General features: G+C 41.6%; 1 protein-coding gene across 5 annotated transcripts in view; it reads right to left on the bottom strand.

The window, feature by feature from the left end:
* Positions 1 to 27,218, bottom strand: part of SCN8A (sodium voltage-gated channel alpha subunit 8) — a 118,122-nt gene that overhangs the window by 38,121 nt on the left and 52,783 nt on the right. For 4 of the 5 annotated variants that reach the window (XM_060024793.1, XM_060024795.1, XM_060024791.1 and 1 more), the window contains exons 11-14: positions 21,631 to 21,993; positions 12,242 to 12,374; positions 6,983 to 7,221; positions 621 to 794 (exon numbers count right to left, since the gene is read on the bottom strand). In XM_060024793.1, coding sequence (XP_059880776.1) covers positions 621 to 794; positions 6,983 to 7,221; positions 12,242 to 12,374; positions 21,631 to 21,993 — 909 coding nt within the window. Of the gene's footprint in view, positions 1 to 620; positions 795 to 6,982; positions 7,222 to 12,241; positions 12,375 to 21,597; positions 21,994 to 27,218 lie in introns of all 5 variants that reach the window. The other variant, XM_060024794.1, reaches the window with a different exon arrangement.

Genomic DNA, 27,218 nt, shown 5'->3' with positions numbered 1-27,218 from the left:
ACTCAGCTGCTCAAGCGACTTAATCAGGACATCACTTATGCCTGTGCATATGGGAAGCTACTTCGAGGATATCATTAACTATTCTTTCAGAGGCATTTTAGTAATTTGAACACTAACTTCTTCAAATACATTTGAAAAATCTTTCTTAGCTAATGATGGATGTTCAACTACTAATTTCAATATAACTTTAAAAAAACATTACTTTATTCTCATATTTTGGAAGGGGTCACCATGACAGAAGAAGAGTGGAGCCACCTTTGAAAAAGAAGAAATTCTTGCCACTTCAGGGAGATGTTCAGATAAAGAAAGAGGCTCACTAGCAAATCCAAACTGGACCTCAGAATAGCCCTTGGGAATCCTTCTTCTTCGTCTTTTAGATTAACCATTATTTTCTGAGGAACTTCATAAAGTTGATTTCTGATTGTTGACTGATTTTAACAACTACTTTCTATATTAGGTAGTTAGCAGAAAAGTTTTCAATGTTTTAGTTGCTAAGCCAATAAACAGCCAATGAAATATAGCTAAAGATTTTAAAAAATCATCAGATTATCTTATGCAAAACTCTTTCTAGTAGCTGCAAGATAGGAAATATAAAAAGAAATTGGAGAAATATGGAATACCAATCGGAAAGATCGCAGCACCGAAAGCCCCTCCACGTCTGCTAGACTCAGTTCCATTAAACTGAGGGAGACAATAAATCCATCAAAAATGTTCCAACCTTCTTGGAAATAATAGTAGGGATCCATGGCTATGAGCTTCAGGAACATTTCCGCTGTGAAAATTCCAGTGAAAACCTGAAGAGGGGAAGGCAGGGGGTAAGAAAGAAGAAATAATAAAAAGAAAACGCCTTTATCATTATCTTTGAATATGGCACGTCCAAGAAGCCACAAGCACCAGCCTTGGCTAAATTCTGCACCTGAGGCCGACAATACCCGGATGTCCCCTGACCATGCCACATGATGCAGGAAAGTGTTCTTATTTTCCTCTTTTTTTTTTTTTTGCGGTACACAGGCCTCTCACTGTTGTGGCCTCTCCCGTTGCGGAGCACAGGCTCCGGACGCGCAGGCTCAGCGGCCATGGCTCACGGGCCCAGCCGCTCCACGGCATGTGGGATCCTCCCGGACCGGGGCACGAACCCGTGTCCCCTGCATCGGCAGGCGGACTCTCAACCACTGCGCCACCAGGGAAGCCCTTATTTTCCTCTTGAATGAAGAGGAAATGTTCACATCTTTGTTGCCAGAACTACCCAATTCATATTGTTCAAACGTGCAGTTAAAAAATTATTCTAAGCAACTGAAAATATCACACAGGTGACTCCTAAAGGGTCAGCAGTCGTTTGAATGCGTATGCCACATTTGGGATGTTGGCCAAAAAAAAATCACTCGTGTTATAATTATATTTAAAAAATACAGTATTATTCCTGGTTTGACATTATGTGCCTTCTCAAATGTCGACATATACTGCAAGCCTTCTTATTTTAAACGGTAAAAGCAACAGAACATTGCTAAAAGTGTGAAAAATACAGGAGAAACGTTCACAGTCTCACCACCTTGCATACAACTATTATTTTCATGTACTCCTTTTCTTTTTTTTTCTTCAAATGCATATATATTTTGTCAGAGTTGTAAACCACAGACTACATAATATTTTAGCTTTACACTTATCTTGACTTATCACGACTCATTTCACGTATCACGTATTTTTCATTTAATCATGACTCCATTCATGTTGCAACACGGTCTTCCTAATTCTCACTTTTATTGCTTGTATAATATTCTATTGGGTAAATATATCCTCAAAGAATTTTCTTATTGTTGGAGACTCTGGTCCTTCCTTTTGATTTTTTCAATATGAGAGTCAATAATATAGTAATTCTTTTAGATTTGGAGCTTACTGGGCACGAGAATGACGTCTTCCCTGTTACCTGGCTCCCACTTTTCTGCCTCTCAGAGCACCTTGGGTTTCCCAATGCTTTCTGTATCCTTCCCAAGGCCTTAGTAACATAACATGCAGGGAGAGAGTAAAATCCCATGAACCCCAGTTTTGACAAGACCAATACCCTCATTCTAGCCTAAGCATGTAACATACGACTATGACTGAATATTCTCTTTTTAGAGGAGAGGACTTTACACGCAGCAGATTTAAAATTCATAGTAAGTTAGTACTTGTAACCACTCCGTTACCAACTTTACATATGAAGGAGTTTGAGGAAAACTTTGGAGATATGGTCTGAGGACAGAATTAAAAATAGTGAAAAAGACTTAGATTACAGACACTGTTTTGAAACACACTGAGTTAATGTATAGCAATAAACAGAATGACTTGATGAAAACACAACAAAATGGATAAACGGGCTGGAAATTTTGGGGGTCCATATACGTTTCTATGGTTCCCCCACTTTGCTAAATTGAAGATGCAGTATTCTAAAACTGAAAGAAAATATTCCCTGAAGAGATCTGGTTAAGTTAAATCAAAGTTCATAGTGCAAGCTAAGCGTCTACAAATAGAATACCACTCTGCGTGAGGTCAGGAAGGTAGGGGCAGTGAATCAACTCCTGACACACACTTTACCCTTAGCATCAGCCCATCAAAGGTTTCTCTACGTAGAAACATTAACCCACTTAACGCACACTAAGTAGAGACTGAATTTGCTGTCCCATTAGTTCTTGGTGAGCATACAGTAAGTGCTCAGTAACAAGCACGGGCTGACTGGCCTCGGAATATCTATACTGTGGGAACTCTGGCTCCTGACAGAAGATCAATGACACAGTTATGTGGTGCTGCCTTTCAATGGGATGAAAGGCCTCCAGGTGCCTGGTAGAAATGCCTGTGACAGAGGTCGGCACCCACGTTGTTTCAGCACATAGTGTGCCGCCCTTGTTTGGGGTTTGGGTGAAAATAAATTTGTAACTATTGGAAGGAATTAAATGGAGAAGAGTAGATTTAAGGTTACCCATTTGATGCCATTCTTCTTGGCACTGTGATATGCTTCTTGAGGAGAAAAAGGAACTACAAGGACTTCCTCGGTGGTGCAGTGGTTAAGAATCCGCCTGCTAATGCAGGGGACACGGGTTCGAGCCCTGGTCCAGGAAGATCCCACATGCCGCGGAGCAACTAAGCCCGTGTGCCACAACTACTGAGCCTGAGCTCTAGAGCCCGGGAGCCACAACTACTGAGCCCGCGTGCTGCAACTACTGAAGCCTACGCGCCTAGAGCCCGTGCTCTGCAACAAAAGAAGCCACCACAATGAGAAGCCCGTGCACTGCAACGAAGGGTAGCCCCTGCTCTCCGCCAACTAGAGAAAGCCCACGTGTAGCAACAAAGACCTAACACAGCCAAAAATAAATAAATTAATTAATTAATTTTTTAAAAAAAGGGAACTACAAGCAGCACATCAACTGTATACAAATGTCCCTCTTGTGAATGTCATCAAATATTCACCTAAGAATTTATGTTCTAGTGCAGCAGATCTCAAAGTGTAGTCGGGGATCCCTGAGGTCCCTAAGACCTCAATGGTCTTAGAAAGGAAGCAATGAGGATGTGTTGAAAGGATACAGAAGCCACCTTGAAGGGACTCCTACTGGCCAAATCAGGAATGGTTTAAACATCTAAGTACATGATAGTAATGGATTAAAATAAAACCCACTGAATAAGACTGAAAACTTTGAGTCCATACAGATATAAGTAAGTAAAGGAATAAATCAAAAGTTTAATGAAAAACAGGAAATTTAGATAGCTTCAAAGTGTCTTCCTCACAAACACTTATTAATTATAAATGGAAAAAGAGTAACTGTACAGGGGAGAAGCCTGGCAGAACCTCCTTAATCAAGTGATCCAGTGACCACGGGCAGAAATGGGACAAACGCAAATCACGTGCCACCTGGTAGATGTAATGAGAAGATGACAGTCTTGCTGTGCGACAGTCCTGCCAAAGCCCAGGAGAATGTACTTGTTTGTTAAAAGCACACTACGGTATTTGGGGGTGACAGGCTGTGTCAGCAACGTACTCTCAAAAAATAGTTTTTTATGCTGTACTTGAAACTTTTCTGTAAGATTAAGATTGTTTAAAACACCACGTTATAAACTCACTGTTGTGTTCAAATGGTTACCAAAAAAAGGCAAGAAAAGAATAATTACGTTTATCTACTAAACAATACAAAAGTCAAGTAGCTTCCCTGGGTTCACTTTCCTCTATAACACATGGGGGTTGGATCGAATTATCTTTACTCTTCCTCCTATTATGAACATTTTTTTCTTATGGGGAGGATGGAAGAGGCAGGGATTGCCAATTTACAGAATGCTGTTCTCATCTTCCCTCAAAAACATCTATCTGCACGTTTGTGGACAAACACAACTCAATTCACTGTCCCAGCTGTGGGAAAAGCCTCACCGTCCAACCACAAGAGAAGGTCCTAGGGCTTCCCTGGTGGCGCGGTGGTTGGGAGTCCGCCTGCCGATGCAGGGGACGCGGGTTCGTGCCCCAGTCCGGGAGGATCCCACATGCCGCGGAGCGGCTGGGCCCGTGAGCCATGGCCGCTGAGCCTGCGCGTCCGGAGCCTGTGCTCCGCGGCGGGAGGGGCCACGGCGGTGACAGGCCCGCGTACCGCAAAAAAAAAAAAAAAAGAGAGAGAAGGTCCTAGTCTATTTCACAAGCTAGTCCACCCATTTTTTGTTGCTGTTGTTCTCTTATTCTCAGGTTCAGTCAAAGGCTGTATCCAAATCTCCAAGCCTTTGAAAATCCTCCTGCTGAACTACACTTATACAGTTTCTAGTACGGAGAGGACTTTTCACTAGTCCAAATACTTCTGTAGAGGTTCTCATTTTTTCCTCCCAACTACTGATTGACACGGTGTCAACCTCATTTTACAGATGTAAAACATTTCCGGACAGAAATCAATGGCTCATTTAAGGCTAATATGTCCAAAACAGAACTCCTGATTTTAAACTCCACCCCTGTTCCTTGCTCAGTCATCCCCATTTCCCCCTCGGTTACCAAACTTCCCCAATCTAGGCACCATTCCTGATTTCTTTCCCTCAACCCTCATGTCCAATTCACTGGCCAGTCCAAAGTATCCTGAACCATTCACTGTTCTCCATCCCCACTGCTAATCAGACATTACTTTTCCCTTGAAAACTCTGCCCCCGGAGTGCTTTCTCTTTGTAGAACTTGGTTCTGGTTGGCTTAGCTCAGGAAGTTCCTAAATATTAGCTGCTGACCTTCTCCTCTCTCCCTCTTCTTCAGTGATGATTCTGAGCAAAGTCTTCTGAATGCTCACCACTCTAATTTAGGTTTTCTTTTTTTTGGGGGGGGGGGCGCTGTGCTGTGCAGCATGCGGGATCTTAGTTCCCCAACCAGGGATGGAACCCGTGCCCCCTGCAGTGGAAGCAGTGGAAGGGTGGAGTCTTAACCACCTGACTGCCAGGGAAGTCCCCTCTAGATTTTCAAGAAGCGAAAAATAACGTTATTTGCTGGCCTGGTCTGAGAGCAATTCTGCTGGTAGTATGTGAAAAGGCCTCTCAAAATCCCTTGGAAATCAAGGACTGATTCTGTGAAAAGCAAGTAGAAGTAAAGACTTTGAGAAAAACAAAACACTGCAGGAAACACATCACTGCCACTACCATCAACAACAAAGTTGATCAAGTCGTATCTCTCGTTACATAACTATTGGCTAATAAAATAAAGCTTATACCGCTATGATATTGTTGATTGGCTCAAAATGCTGCCTGATGGCCAAGCCCCAGGGTCGGCCAATCACACAGCAAGCTACCTTCAGAGGCCTTTCAGAGGCAGTTAACAGGTTTCCTGGATAGTCTATGAGGGTATATCCTGTTTCAAGACTCTGGGTATTTCATTGAGCTGCACATTGCAGTAGTGAGTCGGAAGTGTGTCACTAACTCAGACATAAAGATTGGAAAGATTAGAGTATCACCTTGGATGTGTACTAGAGCACATCAGCTGTAAGGACTAACCAGTGTGTGTTTTCCGAATCAGCAGTCAAAATGATATTATAACACTTTAATAGTGTATTAGGACTTAAGGTAGAAACTGTGTGTGTGTGTGTGTGTGTGTGTGTGTGTGTGTGAGAGAGAGAGAGAGAGAGAGAGAGAGAGAGAGAGAGAGAGAGAGAGAGAAATACCAGGCAGAGATCATGCACAAATTAAATGGTAACAACTAGATTTGACATGCCTATAGTGCAACTCCTAAGGAATAATGCAGCCAGATGACCTAGAGGATTCTTTCCAACTAACTCTTTACAGTCGATCAAAATTCAATCAACTCCTGATTTTTGTACTAAAGAAGTAAAACAGGAAATCCCCAAATTACAACTACTTGACTTCACGATACACGACATAATCTATTTTTTAAAAACTGCATACCTATCTTCTAAATAATATAAATTAATCACTTAAACCAACGTTAAAATAAATTTGGCACAGATCAACTAATGGTAGAAACTGGATGACACTCAGAAGTTGGACAGGAGGGGAAACCAGCCTAGAATTTAAAATTTCCCGTGGACAGTCCCCATATGGATAATTAAGATATGACGGTGTGGGCAAATTTATCATTGGATTTAACGCCCTGAAAGAGCTCCCCTATTTTGTGGTGGTTGTTACTGAAGGTGAAAAAGGGGAAGCGGTTTGCTGGAGTAATGCAGGAATTAATGTGAGAAACAGAATGAGAAAGAAATCCACAAGTCCTTGGCTCAGGTTGAGGAAACCAACCCACTGTACCATGCCTCCTATTCTGCAACCAACAGCTCCTAAATGACGTCTTCAAAGTTCTGCAGAAAGAGGAAACAGCCAAGGGATCACAACAGTGAGCGGAAGCGGCGGGGCTGCGGCATATGTGGAAGCATTTGTCTTCCAATTAACTATTACTTTCTTTTCAACTAAACTCCAGCTTTCAGTCTCAGAAAAAAAATTCCTACAGGCAAAACCCGTTCAGATGGTCAAATCAGGAGGCCGTGCTCCATCTTACCAGATTTCCTACAGTCAAGACATGTTCGAACTGTGGCGTCATAGGATGGTGCTCCATTGCCATAAACAGCGTGTTCAGGACGATGCAGATGGTGATGGCCAAGTCCACAAAAGGGTCCATGACGATCAAGTTCACAATCTCTTTCAGCTTTATCCAGTAGGGGTGACACTCCCAGATGAGGAAAGTGTTGGCAAATTTATACCAGCACGGCGGGCACTTTCTCTGAGACTCTTCCAGCTCTGTAGTGAGTAGAGAACAAAGGTAGCCCCTCAGTCTTGGGAAGAAAACAAAAGGGTTGGACTTGGTGGGTATCACTGCTATTAACACAAGAAGGAAGGTGGCCAGGGAGTGCTGACTTTCCTGAGGGCTTCCCTCAGTTTTCCTTCTCTTGAAGGCAGAGAGGAGGAGGCATGACCAGTGCCAGGTCACATCCCAGTTAACAAGGATCTAGTTAGAAACAAAACTCAATCCACCCGTTTGGGAGGCATAGCAACCCTGGTTCAACTGGCTTCCACACTCACGAGTGTATGATCTCAGGCAAGGTACTGCGTCCTCTATGCTTCCGTTGCCTCATCTAAAAGGGCACTGACTTGCAGGCTATAGGACTAAATGAATCCTATAATCCTCCTCCATTGCTTACAGATAGCACACAGCACAGGGCCTGGCACGAGGTAAGTCCTCAATAAACGGTAGATATTTTATTACACATGGTATCATTAAACTATTTATTATCAGAGAAGCAGTCAAAAGCACACACACTGAAGCCAGACATATACGGGCATAACCAGCTCAGGCAGTTGCTAACTGTGGGCCCTTGAGTAAATTACTTCAGTTTGCTGCGACAATTAAATGAGCTAAAACATATATAAAGTGCCTCAGAACACCCCAGCATACAGCAAGTGCTATGAAAGCATTTGCTATTGTTGTTTATTTTCTTTACAGCAGAACCAGCATTGTCAACCAAGCCACCACGTGGACCGTCTGTCTTAGGTTCTCAAAGATGTATGAGTTCACAATGTGAGTTTGCAATGCAGTCAGGAACAGAGGTTGCATTCCTTCCCCTTTGCTCCTTCCTTCCTCTTTCTCATCTCAGCTCTTCTCTCCTTCTCCTTCTCTTGCCCTTTCACCCTTTCCCACTCTCATCCTTTCTTTCTCTATCTTCTTAGTCTCCCCGTCCCTCAGTCTCTTTCTTCTTTCCTTTTTGTTTCTCTCTTCTTTTGTCTTCGTCTCTTTAGTCTGTCCCTCTTTTAAAAGCAGGACGCATTTTTTCAAACAAGATCTTATGTGACCCCCAATACGTAAAATAGACAAACCAGGAGCTGCTCTAGTTCAGGCAGGAAGAGGAGCTTGGAGTCCAGGGCAATCCAAGTCTTCCCTCCCTGAGGTACTACCCCAGGGTCCTAGGACAATCACTGGACTCGATGAGCTCTGAGGTCGTTTACAAAGCAAAGACTAGAAAGGACAATTAGACACTAAAGGCGGAGAGCCATTCAGCTCCAACAATCTAGGCGTGAGGCCCTCGGTAACAAAGCCCTCCTCAAAATTCAGTATGAAATACAATAGCCAGCATCACAGAAGTCCAAGGACCTTGATCTGGAAGGATGTTCTTGAAGAGGGGTAACTTTGAAAACCCATCAGCATGATAACCCTTAGAGGCCAGGTCTTGGCTCTGTGGGGTTGGATATAACTGCATCCGCTACCACCCTGACCCCACTCAAATCCACTAACAAAATCAAGTCATTCAGGGAATAGAGAAAAAGTTTCCCGACATTTCACGAAGAGCAAGATGGCTGCTTTAAATCAGTCTACTTTCCCTTTTTCCAACCAGCCGGTTGGTGCCCATGGTGATGGCTTTATTTTAGATGGGGTGCTTTGGTTGGGCTTTTAATTGGCTCCCTGGTTGCTAAGAAAATGGTTGCCTTGGTTTTTCAGACTTAAGGGCCACAGTAAGCGACACGTGGGAGTCTGCGTGGGAAAGGAAGTCTGTGAAGAAAATTTGCTTTGGTTTCTTCCCCATAGAACTCCCTCCCTTCCCAAGGTAAATTTAGTCTTCTTCCCAAAAAAGAAAATTGAAAAGGTTCTCTTATTTCCATGAATTCTTATAGTACATATTTGGAAATCTGGTTCCGTTCCTTTTTTTATCTCCTCCTCTCTCCAAATGTCCGCTGTTCACCTGCACGTGGAGGTTGAAGCAGCGGACTGTTCACGTTTCTAACAGTTGACAACTGTAATGTTTTACAAGGAACTAGGCTCCGAGTCCTTGCCAGACAGACAAGGGTAGGGTTTCCCTACCCTGTGGGGCACCGAAAAGGGATACTAGGTATCTAGTATCCCTGCCATTTACTGAGAGGGGCAGATCCTCAGGATACTCGTTTCCGTTCCACAAAAACTAAGACAGTGCGGAGCCTTAGGAGCTAGAAGAGATCAGTCAGGTGAATACGGAGGTTTATAAAGGGACGCACAGCTCTGCACACCGTTACTGGCCCTACACACCCACAACAGCAAAGTCTGGGCAAATGTGTTAACATATGGGGGTGAGATGTCCAAAAGTTTGTGAGGTTCCCCTTAGTTTGCTCCTGGACATTTTCAGAGAGAACCTTGGGGGGACTGGGAATTGTAGTCTCAACCTTGGGGGCACTGGGAATTGTAGTCTCAACCTTGGGGCCACTGGGAATTGTAGTCTCAACCTTGGGGCCACTGGGAATTGTAGTCTCAACCTTGGGGGCACTGGGAATTGTTTTCAGAGAGGGCCTCATGATTCCTCCAAGATGGTGGCCTTTGTAGACCAGGAGGTTTCTGAAGGCCAGGGCTTCTCCCAGGTCAATTCAACAACGTGCTAGGCACTGGGACTGCGTTGATGAACAAGAATCGCCACCCTCACAGAGCTTATAGCCACACCTGGAAAGGTAGACACCAGGTAAGTAATTGCACTGACACTTTTGAAACTGTTTCACCTGAGAATCAATAATGCTAAATACCATCACTGCTTCCTCATTCTTACTTCAACCCTCTCCCCTTCTCCCATAGCTTTACTGCTTTGAGGAGAAGTAAGACCACATGACTCTCTGCCGACACCCCATGCCCCGTCCTCTGAAATATCCCCAAAGCTTACGGCTCTGCTGATTGTGAATTCCGCTGAGTTTATTGGATCCTGGTGAGCATGCTTGCGATAGGATAGGGGTGAGGCAGGATAGGGGTGAGGCAGAGCAGGCAGGATTATCTCATTATTTGTAGGATTATCTCATTATTTACAGGATTCTGGAATTCTCCACTGTGGTTTCTAAACCATTAGATAAGAAGCCCGCTTCTTTGGATTAAAATAATGTCAGAGTTTCCTAACTGAAGGCTGAAAAGCAGAAACAAGTATTCATTCAGTGTTGGCTTTCCATGTTGTAGCAATTGTTAAATACAGAGGGAACAGTGGTTACATAGGAATGGATCTTCCTTAACGTCCTTTAATTCTCTCACATCATTCAGCTCCAGCCATTCACTGTCCTTTGATTACAGCAGTTCTGTCTCATCCGCTTTAGCAAAGGGAGTCAAATCCTACTAAGCCCTCCGAAAGGAATCCTGGAGCCCCAGCACTCCTCCCCAGTTCCAAGCACAACAAGATTCAGTTCCGTACACATTTTTTGAGCATCTACTTTTGCCAGACCCTGCACTAGGCCACCGGGGTAACCAGTAAATCACTGTTGCATTGAATGGATAGCTCTGCTCTGATGTTTTTACCAGGAATAAAACAGGCCTGTTGGAGGCTGTTCGTCTTTCTTTCTCAACTGCTACAGATACTCAGAGAAATCTTGTCTTGGTCTCCAAGTGAAGAATAAAATTTGCTAAGGTTCTTAAGCTAATATTGATATATCGTATCTTGGAATTCTTATGATCTGCAGTTACTTACCTGTTATCTCAAAGTATAAACTATAAAGCTTAAAGATGTTCTATCAGACAATGACCTCAATGGGAATTAAAGAAAACAGGACAAATGAAGCTGGTCAGGAGCTGGAAAGTAGTTAGTTCAGTATTCTTTTTACGTGATACACCTCAAGATTAGCCTAGGTTTAGTCTAACTCCTTGCCCATATGTGCAGGGGAGTTTCGGGTTCCCTTCTAGGGATTCTCCTTTCACCACAGATGCCCCTGCCCATCTCTCTCTCTCTCTCGCTCTCTCTCTTTCTCTCTCTCTCTCTCTCTCTCACACACACACACACACACACACACACACACAGACTAGAAGTGGTATGTGGCTTAAATGACTCAAAAAAAAAAAAAAAAAAAACTTGTTCCAAGGACACCAGAGTAATTTGAGTCTCCTTATCTCAGGGACTCTGATTATTACTGGGTTAGCCTGGGTGTGTGGATTCTGCAGAACGGCAATCAGGAACAGTACAGTACGGATCTATAATGGGACAACTCAGCTAAATCAGCATGAATCAGGTGAAGAAGAAGTATGCAGAATCAATCAGAATCTTGTGAGAGAAAACCTGGTCACTGAATCTACTGCCAAAGAAATCAAGAGGAGCCTGGAATACAGACCACAGTCGGACAGAAAGCTGACAGTTGCGAGGGAACTGCAGTGTAATGGGAAATCCTCAGCAAGCCAGGCTGTGTCACGGAGGAGCCACCTGCTACGGAGTTCAGGCTCTGACGGCTACGCTGCTGCAGGCACGCTATGATTCAACAGCGGCTGCCCTTCCCCCGGGCACAGAGCGCCAGCGTTAGAGGGGTTTCAGCTTACCTGTTCACTCGTGCAATGTATTTATGGATATATGGGGGTGTTTAAAGCGAGGCAGAATTAGGTATAATCACAATGCACGGTACATTTGTCCTTAAGGGAAAACCAAAAGATCTGTAAGTAGCTAAAAAGGAAGAGAGGAAGGTAAGTTTTGTGGTCGAGGGCAGGAGGGGGGTTTCCATCATTTTCTGTCATCACAGTTCTTCCGTCTCTGTTCCTCTCTGCCTCACGTCACCCTACTGGCTCCTCATGGTGCTGATTACAGAGACTTCTTGAGGTCCTCTAGCTCGCTCTTACGTTGTTCCTTCATACTTCTTACCTATCTGTGTACAGTGCTGGCAGCGGCTTTGAAGTCCTTCCTGGATTCTCCGCATGTAGATCTGAAATGCTAGTTTCTATAACCAGCAGACTCTATTCCTAAAGCTGAGACAATTTTTGCGCAACTCAGCCCAAGGGACTATATTTATATTATCATGCACACCACATATTTATAGCTCAGCAGCTTGGACAGCATCACAAGGCACATACCTTCTACCAGTGTATTTGTAACAACGCTCAATATACTGTTGATCCTGTCCTTCCGCCCATAGGAGGCCAATTGGTCCATGGAAACTAAGAGAGATCCAGGGCCTTTCTTCTTAATTTCCACCTCGGTTGTAGCCTGGAAAAAACAGCAAGTTGGGTGAGTAAAGTCTTATCAACGTTAAGGCTGGGCCTTAGCGGATATAGTCTAGAGTGAGCGAGAACCTATGCTCTTCCTTAGATCTTTTTACTTTGATCCTACAGTCCTATTCGCCTCAAGGAGTAGAATGAAACGAGTTGGCCATGGATCATCCTTAGCTCCACAGATGACAAGACCAAGTCGTTTAAGTGTGTATAAAATCTACAGTGAACCCAAGAGTCTGGCTGGGATCCAAATACATCATCTGCTCCACGTACACAGAGAGTAGGAAGACCAGATCCCCTGGGAAAATGCCATCAGAAGCAGACCCTCCTGTCCTCCTCTCAAATCCAGAGCATTTGGCTAGAATTGGACCACATGATAAAATAAGTCAAATTCACCTGTACGTGAAATTTCATGAAGGGCCAGGGGCCTGATCACACTGAGTATTACAGACACGGTTTCCTTCACTTGTAGGAGCACCACCATTCTACCAAACTGTCACTTCCAAATGTCAAAACTGGGCCTAACTGAACGTTAGCAAGTGGAAGTTCTACTCCAAATCTCCTCCAAGCCACTGCAAACGAGAGTGGTAGGTTTTGCCATCTTAATTAAACACATTGCCTCATATGTCTTGTTACATTTATCTTGTTTTTTACATTTTTATTTTATGAGTTAACCTGAAATTTTCGAATTCCCAACCGAATAAAAAGGGCAGAAAACACCATCAGACTGTTAAACAAAATATTTTTTACACGCTCCTCCTTGGGCGATACCAGTATGGTAGATTACGGCAAAGGGTTTCTGAATGTCCCTAGCTTGCGCTGTTTGTGCCAACCTGAATATTCTACATCAGGTCAGGCTTAATGGGGTGGCTTAAAACCTAGCTTTCTAGTTAACTATGCTGTCCACTGTAACACGTCAACCATATAAACTTAGCTGCTCCTTCCATGTGAAGGTAAGAGGACGGAGACAGTCACCACAGGACAGGGAAGACATGTGTTTGTATGAAGCTAGAGAAGTATCTGTCTGATCAGTGACAGTAAGTTTTGAAAAGAAAATAATCGTCTCTGGAGAGTTACATCAGAAAGCCTTTCTATTCTTACATATATTTAGATTTTAAGAACCGTACTGAAGAAAGTTCCAGGCAGATTACAATCCCATCATGGTGTTTTATCAAATAGTTCCACTGATTCAGAGATTTGGTTTACCTTAGGGTTTTGTTTGTTTTGTTTTGTCTGTCTGGCAGAGCTACAGAAGAAATGGAAAAGAAAAAGAACTGGTTTCCTTGGGAATTCCTGGATGCATTACTATACAAGCATCTGTATTTGTAAGAATAACTTAACCATTAGCTCAGGTCATGATACAGTATATTTCTTTGAGAAATCACTTTTTGCTACAATTCCCAGCCTAATATTCATGACATTTAATAAATGAGATTAAACTACTATATTTAAAAAATGACAGGACTTCCCTGGTAGCGCAGTGGTTAAGAATCCGCCTGCCAGTGCAGGGGACACGGGTCCAAGCCCCGGTCCGGGAAGATCCCACATGCCGCGGAGCAACTAAGTCCGAGCGCCGCAACTACTGAGCCTGTGCTCTGGAGCCACAACTACTGAGTCCACGTGCCACAACTACTGAAGCCCGCGTGCCTAGAGCCTGTGCTCCACATCAAAGAGAAGCCACCGCAATGAGAAGCCTGCACACCGCAACGAAGAGTAGCCCCCACTCATTGCAACTAGAGAAAGCCCGCGCGCAGCAACGAAGACCCAACGCAGCCAAAAATAAATTAAAATAAATAAATAAATAAATTTATTTTAAAAAATGACAATCATCTAAAAATAAACACAGAAGTCCCAATACAATGGACATTCTTATTTCTGACATTTATTAATTCTAGATTTTTATTGAACTGCCCTTCTGCAAATCTACAATAGATAGATTTTATAATGCTGACCCCCGAGGTACTGGAAGATCTAATGGACTGGCTGGTTTATCAAAGAAGGATGAAACTGCACTTAATATGGCTTTGGTATTAGTGTAGCTTACTGTCTTTTGGGCATGCTGGATGTAATAAGATATAAATTCTTCAGGCTTTAATAACACCAACCTTAAAAAACAAAATTAATGAAAATGCTATCTAAAAAGACCTAGTCAACTCATTATATTATCATTTGTTGATACCTATTCAAAAGATAAAACAATTTTTAGCTTGGATAAAAAAATCCACAAAAATTAAAGAAAAATTTATCCCCAAACTTAATATTAAGATGGAACAATTACTATTTATCTCTTTCTAGGTAAAATGAAAGTAAACTGTAGCAGGGCTATGTGGAGACAACTTCTGAAATATTAAAATTTGTTCCATAATCCATAATGTGTTATAGAACTATAATCTATACTGTACAATTGCTTAACTTTTAAAAAAGAAACAAATGAAAGAAGATGCTGAGAAATGAACATTTCAAAGCCCATACTTAGGAAATTCTAGAAGGTAAAAAGAGAAATCCATTAATTATCTTTTTACAAAGGCAAGAGCATTTAGCATAGATCCAAATAACTGGTTCCATCAAATGTCTTGGTAATAATAAGATATCCAGAAAAATTCCCACATATTTGTAAATGAAACAACAGACTTCTAAAGATCTGTGAATCAAAGAGGTTTGCACAGGGAAATTTAAAAAATACTTTAACTGATGACAATGAAAACACAATACATCAAGATTTATGGGATGAAGCTAAAGAAATTGTTAGAGAAAATTTTACAGCTTAAAAAAGATATAAGATCAATGCTCGAAGCTTCTGCCTTAAGAAACTAGAAAAAGAGGATCAAATTAAGCCATAGGTAAGTATATGAAAGGAAATAATAAGAATGGAAATTAATGAATTAGTAAATGGACAAACAATAGACAATCAAAAAAGGTCAAATGATGGTTCTTTAAAAAGATTAATAAAATTGATAATTCCCCAGGCAAGACTGATCAAGGAAAAAAAATAGAGAAAACACAAATTATAATTTTCAGGAGTGAAAAAACAGGATATCACTATAAATCCTATAGACGTTATTAAGATAATAAGGATATGTTGTGAATAACTTTATGCCATTTCATCTTGGATGAAACAAACATATCCAAACACAACTTATAAAAACTGACATAAGAAGAAATAGAAAATCTAAATAGCTCATATTAATTCAAGAAATTATAATAAAAAATCTTATCACAAAGAGAACTCTAGGCCCAGATGGGGCTCCATAAGTGAATTCTATCAAATGTTTATGGAAGAAATAATACTAATTTTACACAAATTCTTTCAGAAAACAGAGGTTAAGAGAATACTTCTCAACTTCTTTTATAAAGCGAACATAACCCTGATACTAAACCTGACAAGAACATTACAAGAAAAGAAAATTAGAGATCAGTATCCCCCACCAACAGAGATGTGAAATCCTTAACAAAATATGAGTGAACAGAATCCAGCAATATATACAAAGGACACTACATCATGACCAACAGAGTTTATCCCAGGAAAGCAAGGTTAATTTAATACTAGGAAAAAAGTCAGTGTTATTCATCATGCTAACAGAATAAAGGAGAAAAACCATATGATCATCTCACAGATGCAGAAAAAGAACATTTAACAAAATTCAACACCTCTGCATAAAAATAAAATTCCTCAGCAAGCCACAAATACAATGTAGCAGTTTCAGTCTGACAAAGATCATCTAGGAAACCTATAGCCAACACCATGCTTCTTGGTGAAACATTAAATCCTCTTCCTCTAATACTGGAAACAAGGAAGGATGTATGCTTTCATCAAGTCTATTCCATTTTGTATCTAAAGTCTTAGCTAGTGCAATAAAGCAGGAAAAGTAAATGAAGAGCATAAAGATTGCAGTTGCTGTTACTCACAGAAAATATTACTGTGCATGTAGGAAACACTATGGAATTTACCCAAAAAACCCAAACAACAAAAAACCCTCCAAGGCTAATAGAACCAATACATTAATTTATCAAGGTCATGAGATATAAGGTTAATATACAAAAATCAACTGTATTTCTATATTCTGGCAACAAATAATTGAAAATAAAAATCTTAATTATACCTTTTACAATAGTATCAAAAAATATCAAATACCAAGCAAAAAAAATCTAATGAAAGATGTCTAAGACCCCCACTAAAAACTATACAACTTTGCTGAGAGAAACTTGAGAAGACTTAAATCAATGGAGAAATGTACCACATTCATAGTTTGGAAGACTCAATATAATTAACATGTCCATTCTCCCCAAAGTGATCTATAGATTCAGTACAATCACTACCAAAATTCTGTGTTTTCTGAAAACACATATACATATATTTATGTATAAATTTTTGTGTGAACACCTGTTTTCCTGGGTATATACCTATGAGTAGAATCTCTGCGTCATCTGATAACTCTATGTTTAACTTTATGAGGAGCTGCCAACCTGTTTTCCAAAGTGTCTGTACTATTTCACTTTCCAACCAGTAATGTTGGCTATTGTTTCTTGTGTCAGACTATGACCAGTTGAAGGGAAGAAAACCTGGAGCAGACTCTTCATCGTCACCTTCCACCTAGAATCTGCTTGGGATTCTGTGAGGTATGTCTCTACTATTGGTTCAGCTGCCCAATTCTCATCACCTGGAAGGTGGGAAGGAGGTGTCTTCCTCCAAGCATGCTGAGACCCAAGGACCAGAGGAAAGATCACATACTCATTCTCTCCCCTCCCTTGTTTCTTGGGGTCATCTTTTGGGGGGGCGGGAGATGAAGGTGTATATTTTTATTTGTTTCGTTTTCTTTCATTTTGTTGGGGAGGGAGGAGGAGAACTAACAACTTTTTAAAGTCAGGAGCCTCTCTGCCTTGTAAAAATTCAGCCCCTAAGGAGCCTTGGTGCAAAACTATCAGTAACAGAGGAAGCCATTGAGAACCTTAATTACTTTAAACCCAATACAAATTTATTGCATTTCTCTTAACTCAAACACAAAGTTTATTAGGCCACTGACTTCCAACCTCCTAAATTGTAGCTGTCCTTCTCAAAGAGATATTCTACCATGTCTGCAGATGGCAGGTTCTGCCCACATTTCTATAGATCTATCCAAGGAATCTCAACTTTTTATTGATTCTGAACTGCTTTCACATGGGAATACGTAACTGGCAACTTACCAGCCAGTCACCTTTCTTGGGACTAAAATTTAGAGCACTTTAGAAGTGGGCTTAGGACCCAGCCATTTATCTCCTGTTTCAAGCCTTTCTAAAATTTTTGCAGTATTCTGCTTTAAAATACTGTACAATAATTTATCCTTCTCAAAGGATCTTTGGAATCTTAGAAGAAATCCGACCCTCTCCAAGTCAAGCGATTCAGCAGAAATCCCACTGTCTACTTCTCAGGCTACAAAGGCCAAAAAAGTATAGGGAAAGGAATGGAAACTGGCTTTCTGAATACCAAGGATGGGCCAAGTAATATGCTTCACATTTTATAAATGTTATTACCTTTAATCTTCAAATAGCCCTATAACAATGGTCCTTTTTATCTCTTTTTTTACAGATAAGGAAATGGGCTTAGAGATGCTAATTTTTCAGGATCACTTGAGTAAATAAAGAACCCGGGCTTCGTAGTTAGCATAGCATAATGGTTAGTGGCTAACGCTGTGGAGTTTGATTGTCTGGATTCAAATCCTAACTCTACTGCTTACTGTGCAATCTTGGACAAGTTGCTTTATTTCTCTAAGCCTTGGTTTCCTCCTCGTAAAATGCACACAATAGTAGTATCTAACTCAGAGGGCAGGAGCTGTGAGCATGAAATGAGATAATGCTTTGCATTTACAACATGATTTCTGAGTTATGTGCGTTTTTGGATGGTCAGTGGCACCTGCTTCCTTTACGAGTGAAGAGCAATGATTTTCCAGCTCAGAGATGAAGACATGGGGAAAGTCCCCTTATCCTGTGCTTCAGCAAAATGCAAAAGTTCTCAAACTATCAAAAAATTATCACCACTCAATCACAACTGAATAATTAATGAAGATGTGAAATAGTTTTTGATGAGATTCTAATGAGGTGATGTCTGGATGTCTTTTTTTCATAGGGAATATCATATTTCTTAATTTGAGCCTAAGGAAAAAAAAATACAGATGTGGCATAGCCCAAGCATTAATGTTGTGTGAGATCAGCTTATGGACCATCAACGGCTCCTACACCAGTCCATAAAGCGTGAGTATGTAACTGGAAGCACTCTGATGGTTCAGGCGAGGACAAGTTCATCTGTAGCTGCAGACGCATCCAAAACGTTTTGACAGTGAGAATCGCTATCTTCTCACCCAAAGAGGTATAATAATTGCTCACTTGGCCCAGGCTGCATATAACATTATGAATATATTAATTCCTTCTAAGAGAAATGACTTTTCCTACTTCCCAAATAAGCAGTCAGGAAGTTCTCTTGGCGTCAGGAAGACCTTGGTTCCATTTCCACAAGTCACTAAGTCTCTGAGTCTATCTGTTGATTGGATAAAACCACCTACTGAATGGGGAAGTTATAAGAATTAAATGAGATCACACATATAAAGGTGCTTAGCATAGTGTCATCAGAACTCAGTCTATGGCAGCTATAAGTATTAGGCCCATTGTAGAAAACTAGAAAGAACAGAAAAGTGTTAAGGAAGGGAAAAAAAGTCACTCATAATTTCCCCTTCCAAAGGCAGCTACCGTTAACTTTTTCTATATGCAGTTTGTCTTTATATAGATGATATCATACCACACAAACTATATGCATTCTGTTATTGTTTTGTTTTGTCTTTTTGGCCTATTAATGTAACTTAGATATTTCCCCACACCATTAACCACTAGGAGGTGCTTCTAACAAAATAATTTTTCCTCGTTATGAAGCCCTTGGGAATGATACAGTCCTACCTACCTCATCTTCCTGCCACTTTGGGATCTGACCTCTTGGCCTTGGGAATCCTCAGGTCGGTCACCATCGTCACTTGGGGCCACTGCAAAGCATCTCCTAAGTGCTTACAGGGTGTTGAGTGTGCAGGACCCCCAAAACCCCAAAGGCAGCGTTCTGTCAGCCACAACGTAAGGCAGCGCAGACAGCCTTACATTCCACAGCCATCTGCTCAACTGCCTCTCAGATTTATCTCCCACACAATATAACAGAAGCTGCTAAAAAAACAAAAACAAAACCCGCAAACCCGCTCAGCTGCCTTTAAGCTGAAGTTCAAGCTCCTTCTTCCTGGATACCTTTTCTAATACCTTCTCTTCAAAGAAAAAGCAAGATATATTATTTCGCTTAAATATTTTTTAAAACTGCTAGGATATCAAAATTTACGTTCGTTTTCAACATCTGAATTATGCCCACTGTACTGTCCAGGCTGATCCACCCCTCATTCTCCATTGATATCATCTCTTGTTTTATTAGAGAACATAATTATCTATCTAATTACGGAGCCAAAAAATTTACATCTAGACATAGAACCAGTGAAGATCAAAAAATTATATTTCAAGTAAAGACAGTCACTCATAACATTTATTCTGGCCAACTACCTAGCTTGGAGGGGGCGTTGGAGCCACCGTTTGTTATCATTATTGTTCCTATTACGCTTGATCTGAAACAAACAGTTCTCCAGAAGAGCAATGGCCACGTGACTAGGCGGAGAAGACATGAAAATTAACTGAGAAGCAGAAGACTGAGGTTTCTGAAAGGTCTGTCAATGATGAGCTGTGTAACCCCAAGGAGTACAAACTCACTGAGCCTGTTTCCCCGTCTCAGAAACAGGAATAATCAGCTCCATTTTGTCAGCCTTATGGAATTTTTATTCGAAACAAACGAAGCATGCAAAAGTAATGTATACCTTGTAAAGAGCTATACAAACATAAGGGGAAAAACATTTTGCTTTTAAATAAAAAGTCAGGAAGAGGAAGGACAACGTCAAATATCCTAACTGTCTTTTGAATTTAGGACAGTCAACAACTGTCCTAAAGTGCTAAAAACAGATCATTCTGAATAATTCCATCCTTGATTGTCCAATTTCCCTCCACACATGCAACATGCTAATGAAAGGGCTGGCTATCTTCATGCTGTGTTAGAGGAAACTGAAGTGTAGCAACAAAACAGACCGACATGCTATCTCAAGAAGCTGAGACCGGCTAAGGAGGGACTGAGGAAAGTTAAGGAACTAGAGGTAGAAAGGATTAGGATCACTAAGGTTATAAGAATTTCAAACTAGAAAAAAAGGTATAAACAGCTTAGAATCTAAAGAAATGTTAAGGGATGGCTTTTCCCAAAGAGGCGAGCCATTATCCTAGCCCCTAGACAAGCGATTTTGTGAAGCTATGATATACAGCTCCTCTAGAGCTTGACATTTGATTACATTTAAAATTCATCTTTCACTTCCCTTTTCCTTCCTCCCCCATATACCATGTGTTCTTGCCCTGACCACCTACCTTCCCCTCCTTCGATTTATTTCCATCTCAATCCCTTTTAAATGTCTAGGTCCAGTTCCCCACTGGTTTCCTTAACCTCTCCTTGCCTGGCTCTCCCAGTGCCTACTTCCTACCCTCAGCATCACCCATGCACATTCCTCTTTGGAAAAAGAGGAAAAATCACATCTCACTCTTGTAGAGGAGACTAAGAAAATTATTCAAAGCTATGTTACTTTTTTTTTTTTTTAAACAGGAAGACAAGAACTTTAAATTCCAAGTTGTTTCCCTACGAGGAGGGAGGACGTAGGGGGAGAGAAGCAATGATAGTTCCAAACCCGCTCAGACTTGGTCACTGGTGACGGCAGAGGCCCTTCTCATTCCATCCGGGCAGGATCCTCTGGCCAGAGGCATTCAGTCAAAGCAGGTGTGGGAAGGAAAAGAGATAAGCAGGCAGACACGTGCAGAGATGGAGAGAGAGAAAAAGGGATAAAATAAAGGAAAGAGTTGATGGGGAAAGGGCCAGAGTCAGAAACAAGAAAGGAAGATGGGGGAAAATGGAGCAAGGAAAAAAGGGAAAACAGGGCGAGTAAAAGAGGAGGGCTGAAGAGAGAAATAGGAACAAACCTGGAGGGAGAAAACAGAAGTGGTGGGGGGCAGAGACACGAGTTGGGATGGAGCTCGGAAGAGAGACCGGGTGGAAGGGACAGAGCAGGGAGAGAAGAGAGGAAGGGAGTGGGAGAGAAGGCCATGCCTAGCCTCGGTCTACTTTTTTACTTCCTTACACTGTCATCAGTAGCTGCCTTATCTATTTTCACCTCTGGCAGGAGACGCCCGCTGATGTGGGAGCCGGGGCCGCCGATGAGGGACACCACACCGTTGCAGTCCACCGTGCTGTTGCGCTTGACGCTGCGCCGCAGGCTGGGGAATATGCGCGAGGAGCGGCTGCCCTGGCTGTAGCCGCTGTAGCCGCTGTAGCTGCTGCGGCGCTCGCGGGCTCGGATGGGGATGAAGAGCGAGTCCCGGCGGCCCTCGCTCTCCTCCACCGTGCTGTGCTCGTCGTCCGCAAACTCGTTCTCGGAGCCCGGGTCCCGGAACCGCCCAGGCCCCCTGAAGCTGAAGATGCTGCTTTTGCTGTTGTGGCGGGACAGGAATGGGGAGCCCGGAATGCTGAGCAGTGACTGTAGGGGCAGGAAGAGAGAGAGACAGAGAGAGAGGCATGAGACAGGAAGGGGACCCCGCAGAGGCTGAACAAAGGCTGTCAGCTTCCCCAGTCTGGCCCCATCCTTGCATTCCTGTTCATCAGAACACAGGTGTTTCCAGAAAGCACTTCGGGATGTTGAATTTCTACTGCCTTTCAACACCCATCATTACTCACTTCTCCTTGCCCCATAACCTTGCGATACACCTGTCTTTGACCTGTTAACCGTTCACAAGTTCTATTCACTGTTCACCCATGCATTGAAAGGATGCTTTTGTCTCATGCTCTGTGTATTGAATCACCAGGAAATACATTCAGTGTCTATTTCTCATTACTACGAGCTCACCTGGAGTGTGCCTTTAACCTACCAAGTTAGATTCTACGCCACACTTGGCAAAAGGAGAGAATTTAAAAGTGCCCAGTCACTTGCCACTCTCTCAATGGGTACCACATGCCCTAGAGGCTAAGAACTATGCCAACAGTTTTTTAGTTCAGTTGAAAATGGTATGTCCCCTCCTCCTCCATTTTAAAGTCAACGTTTTTTTCATGAGAAGTTTAAGTATTTGTAAATTATATAATTCCCAGCATTGACATTTTAAAGTCAAACTTGTATTTATCACTTAGAAATTTTTCATCTTTTTCTCCTTCAGCTCATACTTCCACTCCACCTGCCCTAGAGAATTTTATGCTAATGTATATTTTTATGCTTTAATGCACTTTACTGATCACCTTTCAATACTTTTCGGCAACAAAAAATTATAAATAAACTACTTAAAATTAAAAGAAAATTTTCCTGTGACCATGAGTCTCCAAGAAATTTAAAAAATTCTCCTGCATTGTGTTTTTATTACAATTCTCATTAATACGATTGATCACAAATATATTCTACATTTTATAAGTAATGACTAAGCTTAAAAAGAAAATTTTATTAAAATATATCTCAGTGAGATGAATTTTTTTTTCCAATTAGTGTTTTGGTGTTTAAATATTTGTAGATAGTATTATTTATTATTAGAATCAAACATGGCTCAACAGAAACCCCTCTCTCCCTTCTAATATTGTTTAGGTTTTAAGTGCTGAGAAACCTTACTCATGTAAATGGTACCTTGGAACAGAAGAATATTGTTATAAACAGTAATGTCACTCAATTCTTTGAACTCCTTCTAAGTTATACGCCAAAATTGCATAGTAAGCTATCAGCAAAATGTATCTTAATGCTCTATCAGCTGACAATTAAATCAAGTCCTCTTTCAATTGTGTTGAAAGCAAAGAACTGAAAACCACCCAACTTGCCAAAGGACTTGTACCCAGTTGATAGAAGTATTCCACTTCCTGATTCCTGAGGATATCAAAAGGGCCTTATTTATTATTAACTAATAATTATATCGGTACCTCTTACAGGGGTTATTCTTTGACTTTAAAGGAACCATATTTAACCCAACAGAAAAGGCTGGAATAACCAAAATATTGTCAATTTCTACACATCACTGCCAACATTAATTTTTTAATAAAATGATGTTATCACATGCTTTAAAGATATTTTCATCAAAACCTAAAGCCACAGACTTAGCTCATTTAATTTACAAAAATGCCCACCATATGATCTAATGAGCAAAGCCAGTCCCCAATGTCAAAGCAATTGGCCAAATCAGACTTATTTTCATTGGAAAAAGTATGACTTCATTTTTAATTTTTAATAAATGTATTAATATGTATCCCAGGGACATCCATCTTGCTCCTGAACTTAAAACGTCCCATTGCCCCTGATTATAACTCTATATTTCACTCTTATTACAAGTATATAAGAGATAGGTAAATTCAGAAAGCCTTACAATGGGTTTGTTTCCTAGATTAAAGAAAACTTTTTAGACCCTAATATTTTCAACTGTCCCTTTGTTTCGCACCTCCAAAGATTTTTATATCTTAGGGCAATACACCACTTAGGATTTGGGATGAGAGAGAGGTATGCCTTCCTTTTGTAAAGTGGGAGAAGGCTGACTGTGAAAAGAAAAGTGGAAAAGAACTGGTGTGACTTTGGACCACAGGCCTCACCCTAGACGCAGGAAAATGTAACTTAAAGATCTGGAAATCAGGTTCCTTAAAACTGTGCTTAGAAAGTCTTCAAGTACCCTGAGGGGATGCAATCCCAGTTTGAGGACCTCTGCTCTAAAAGAACAAAACCTGACAGACAACTGACCTCAGACAATCCTCCTTGCTACCCTGAGATACTCAGTTTGCCCAATTATGGCTTTGAAGGAATTTCAAAGTAACTTTTAGCTATATAAGATTTTTGCCTTAGAGTTTAGGCCTTACCCTTCTGGTAAAATGATTCCACTGTGGAAGTTCTTTGTGGGCCAGGACTCTGCCAATATAGTATACATATCAAAAGTGCTAAATAAACATTTTAAAATAATACTTTTGATGATAACCCTGGAATGGCTGTAGGGCTTCTCTTTAATATTTCTGCCCATATCTTTTTTTTACCTAGAACTCCACTTCTAGTTCTAGACTCAAAATGATCCCAGTTCCATTCTCTTCCTGTAATGTACAAAGCCCCCATGCCCAGGTGGGTACCTTTTTTTTGGATATTTCTAGTTTTATCATACTTCATTCTCTAACCTGTATTTCCCTTGTTATGTAGTCTCTTCTTGCGGTGGCTTGAAGCAACTCACAAATCTCTGAGATAATAAATGAATTTGATTACTGGAAACTGCATCAAGAAAACCACTTACCACAGATCATTTTACACAAATGTTACTGTTAAATACATACTATATGCTGTATGTAGACCTCTAAAAAAAATAGGATTCAGGTATGCAGCATCTCTGACCCGTTTCCTGATCACTCTGACTTGTTCTGCTCTTCTGCCTCATCCCTGCACCCGAGAGGAGGAGCTGCATGGGTTAGATTCTAGAATGTTCACTGGGTCTCATTTAGGAGTGGAGGGTGTCACTGTGTATTAAAAGGGCACATACATGGCCATGTTCCTTCTCCATGCTGTTGAGCTGGTAGAGGGGTCAGCGCCTCCTCCAGCTTATTGCCTGCTATTCCTCATTTCACATATATGTTCGGGCACCCTCACTGATTCATTCCCCTGAACCATTCACAGATCGATGCTAGTATATAGTCTGCTACTGGCTTGCAATGAGACAGTAAAAGCCTGAGAGAAGCATTTAGAAATTTTAACAGCAAGTAGGCATTTTTACAACATCCAAGAATGTGATGATTTTTCTAGAAGTTTATTGCAATTATATTTTACAAGAGTATCATTCATGAAGAAATGGGAAAGACAAAAACTGGTCCTTCGCTACAGATAGTTTGAGAAACACTTCTCTAAACAATGTGGCTGGCCAGAAGATTTGTTAAGTGTTAGAACGCACCTATGAGTTTTGGTTTCTTTCTTTCTTTTTTTTTTTTTTTTAATATTTATTTATTTAGGCTGTGCCGGGTCTTAGTTGCAGCATGCGGGATCTGGTTCCCCGATCAGGGATCGAACCCAGGGCCCCTGCCTTGGGAGCATGGAGTCTCACCCACTGGACCACCAGGGAAGTCCCACCTACGATTTTGTTTTAATCAGGTATGGTAAGGTGACAGACACAGAGATAACTGTCTTTGAAAGAAGAGTTTATTACTTCCAGTTCCCGAAATAAGGGGGCATGGCATGCCGCACCATGTCATGCCGGGCCACACAGGGCCTCACGGGGGGTGGGGGTGGGTACGAGGGTCAGTCAGGAGGCAGGAGGAGCGAGGGGAAAAGCCTGGCCCAGGGCCTTTGCTGTGGAAGGGATGGGTGAGGCAGAGCAGGCACCTTTGAAAAGTTTAAAATTGGATAGTTTGAATAATTTCAAACAGGTTCTGGGCTATAGGAATGGTCCTGGCTCTGGAGTGATTTAGGGCACGGGAGATATTGGCTGGGTGTGTGAACTAGATACCAGGAGGTTGGGGATAAGGGTTTTGGACTGGTTGATCTGCACATGAAAGGCACACTTCCTGGCAAGTTGTTCGCTCTCTCTAGGAATTAAACTAGCGCCAAGAGGGGCAGCTCCTCCCAGCCAGCAAGGCTCCTAACGCGTCAAAGCCCCATAAAATACAGAAAATAAAAAACTGCCTCCCTTCTCACCGCAAGCTTCCCTGGACTGAATCTGTGATTTTCACAAGGCCGACGTTGGGTGCTGACCCTACCTACTATATTAGGTCCCCATATTAGGAAAGAGGTTTGATTTTTATTTGATAAATGATCATTAAATACCTGTTGTGTGCTAAGTGATGTGGAGATAGTGGTGAACAAGACATATAACATGGTCCCTGCCCTCTCGAAACCTGCAGCCTAGTAGGAAATATTATGTACTACATGGGGAAATACTATGTACTATATTAGATCTCATATAGTATATAATACCTGACTATTCTTAACTGATAGGAAAGTGAGAGGAAGTGATAGAAAGATAATGGCCAATTCAGTGACCCAGGAACACTTAGGAATCAGGATCCTGAGACAATACACACTAAAAGGAAACAGTTTATCTATTATCCTTTAATTCTTTGTTCCATTCTTGGCAAAAGAGTTGACTGCAATAAATGTGGAAGGGGAAAAGATGAACTTGTCCCATTTCTCCTTGTACCCCTTGTATCTTATCCTCATCTAGCCAGTTCCCTAAGGAGACATACCCTGAGGGTAGCCCCTGACCCCCCAGTCTCCATTCTCCTGGACTGGAGGGTTTTAGTTATGACTCAGGACCCGTGGCCCTATTAACTCCTGGGATCCAGGCTAGTCTATGAGATAGGTCCTGTTTTCAAAATCTTTCCTGTCAACAGACCAGGAGCTTCTGGTCCTTTCCAGGCAGTCACATCACAGCTAACTAAAAATACTCCCTCAGATCTAGGTGTCTGCTTGGGAGAATAGCTCTGGGGTGTTCTTGGTTAGAGGGAGGAGCCCTCACACTACACAGAAAAATTAATTGGGAATTTCAGGGCACCCATGTCAGCTGTTTACTGGGATAAGGCTTAACAATGACTGGGATGTTTAGAATGTAATAAATTGATGATTTAAATGTCCTACTTCCATGCCATATTTCACCTTTTCTTCACTTTTTCTTTCCAACACAGCAGTTGGTTCTTAAAATGTGGTCTGGGAACTCCTGGGGTCCTTGTGACCCTTTTATGGGGCGGGGGGGGGGGGTCACAAGATTAAAACTACTTCATAAT

This window comes from Delphinus delphis, chromosome 11, assembly GCF_949987515.2.
Source record: "Delphinus delphis chromosome 11, mDelDel1.2, whole genome shotgun sequence".
NCBI classification, from domain to species: Eukaryota; Metazoa; Chordata; class Mammalia; order Artiodactyla; family Delphinidae; genus Delphinus; species Delphinus delphis.
This window is presented reverse-complemented; position numbering and strand designations above follow the sequence as displayed.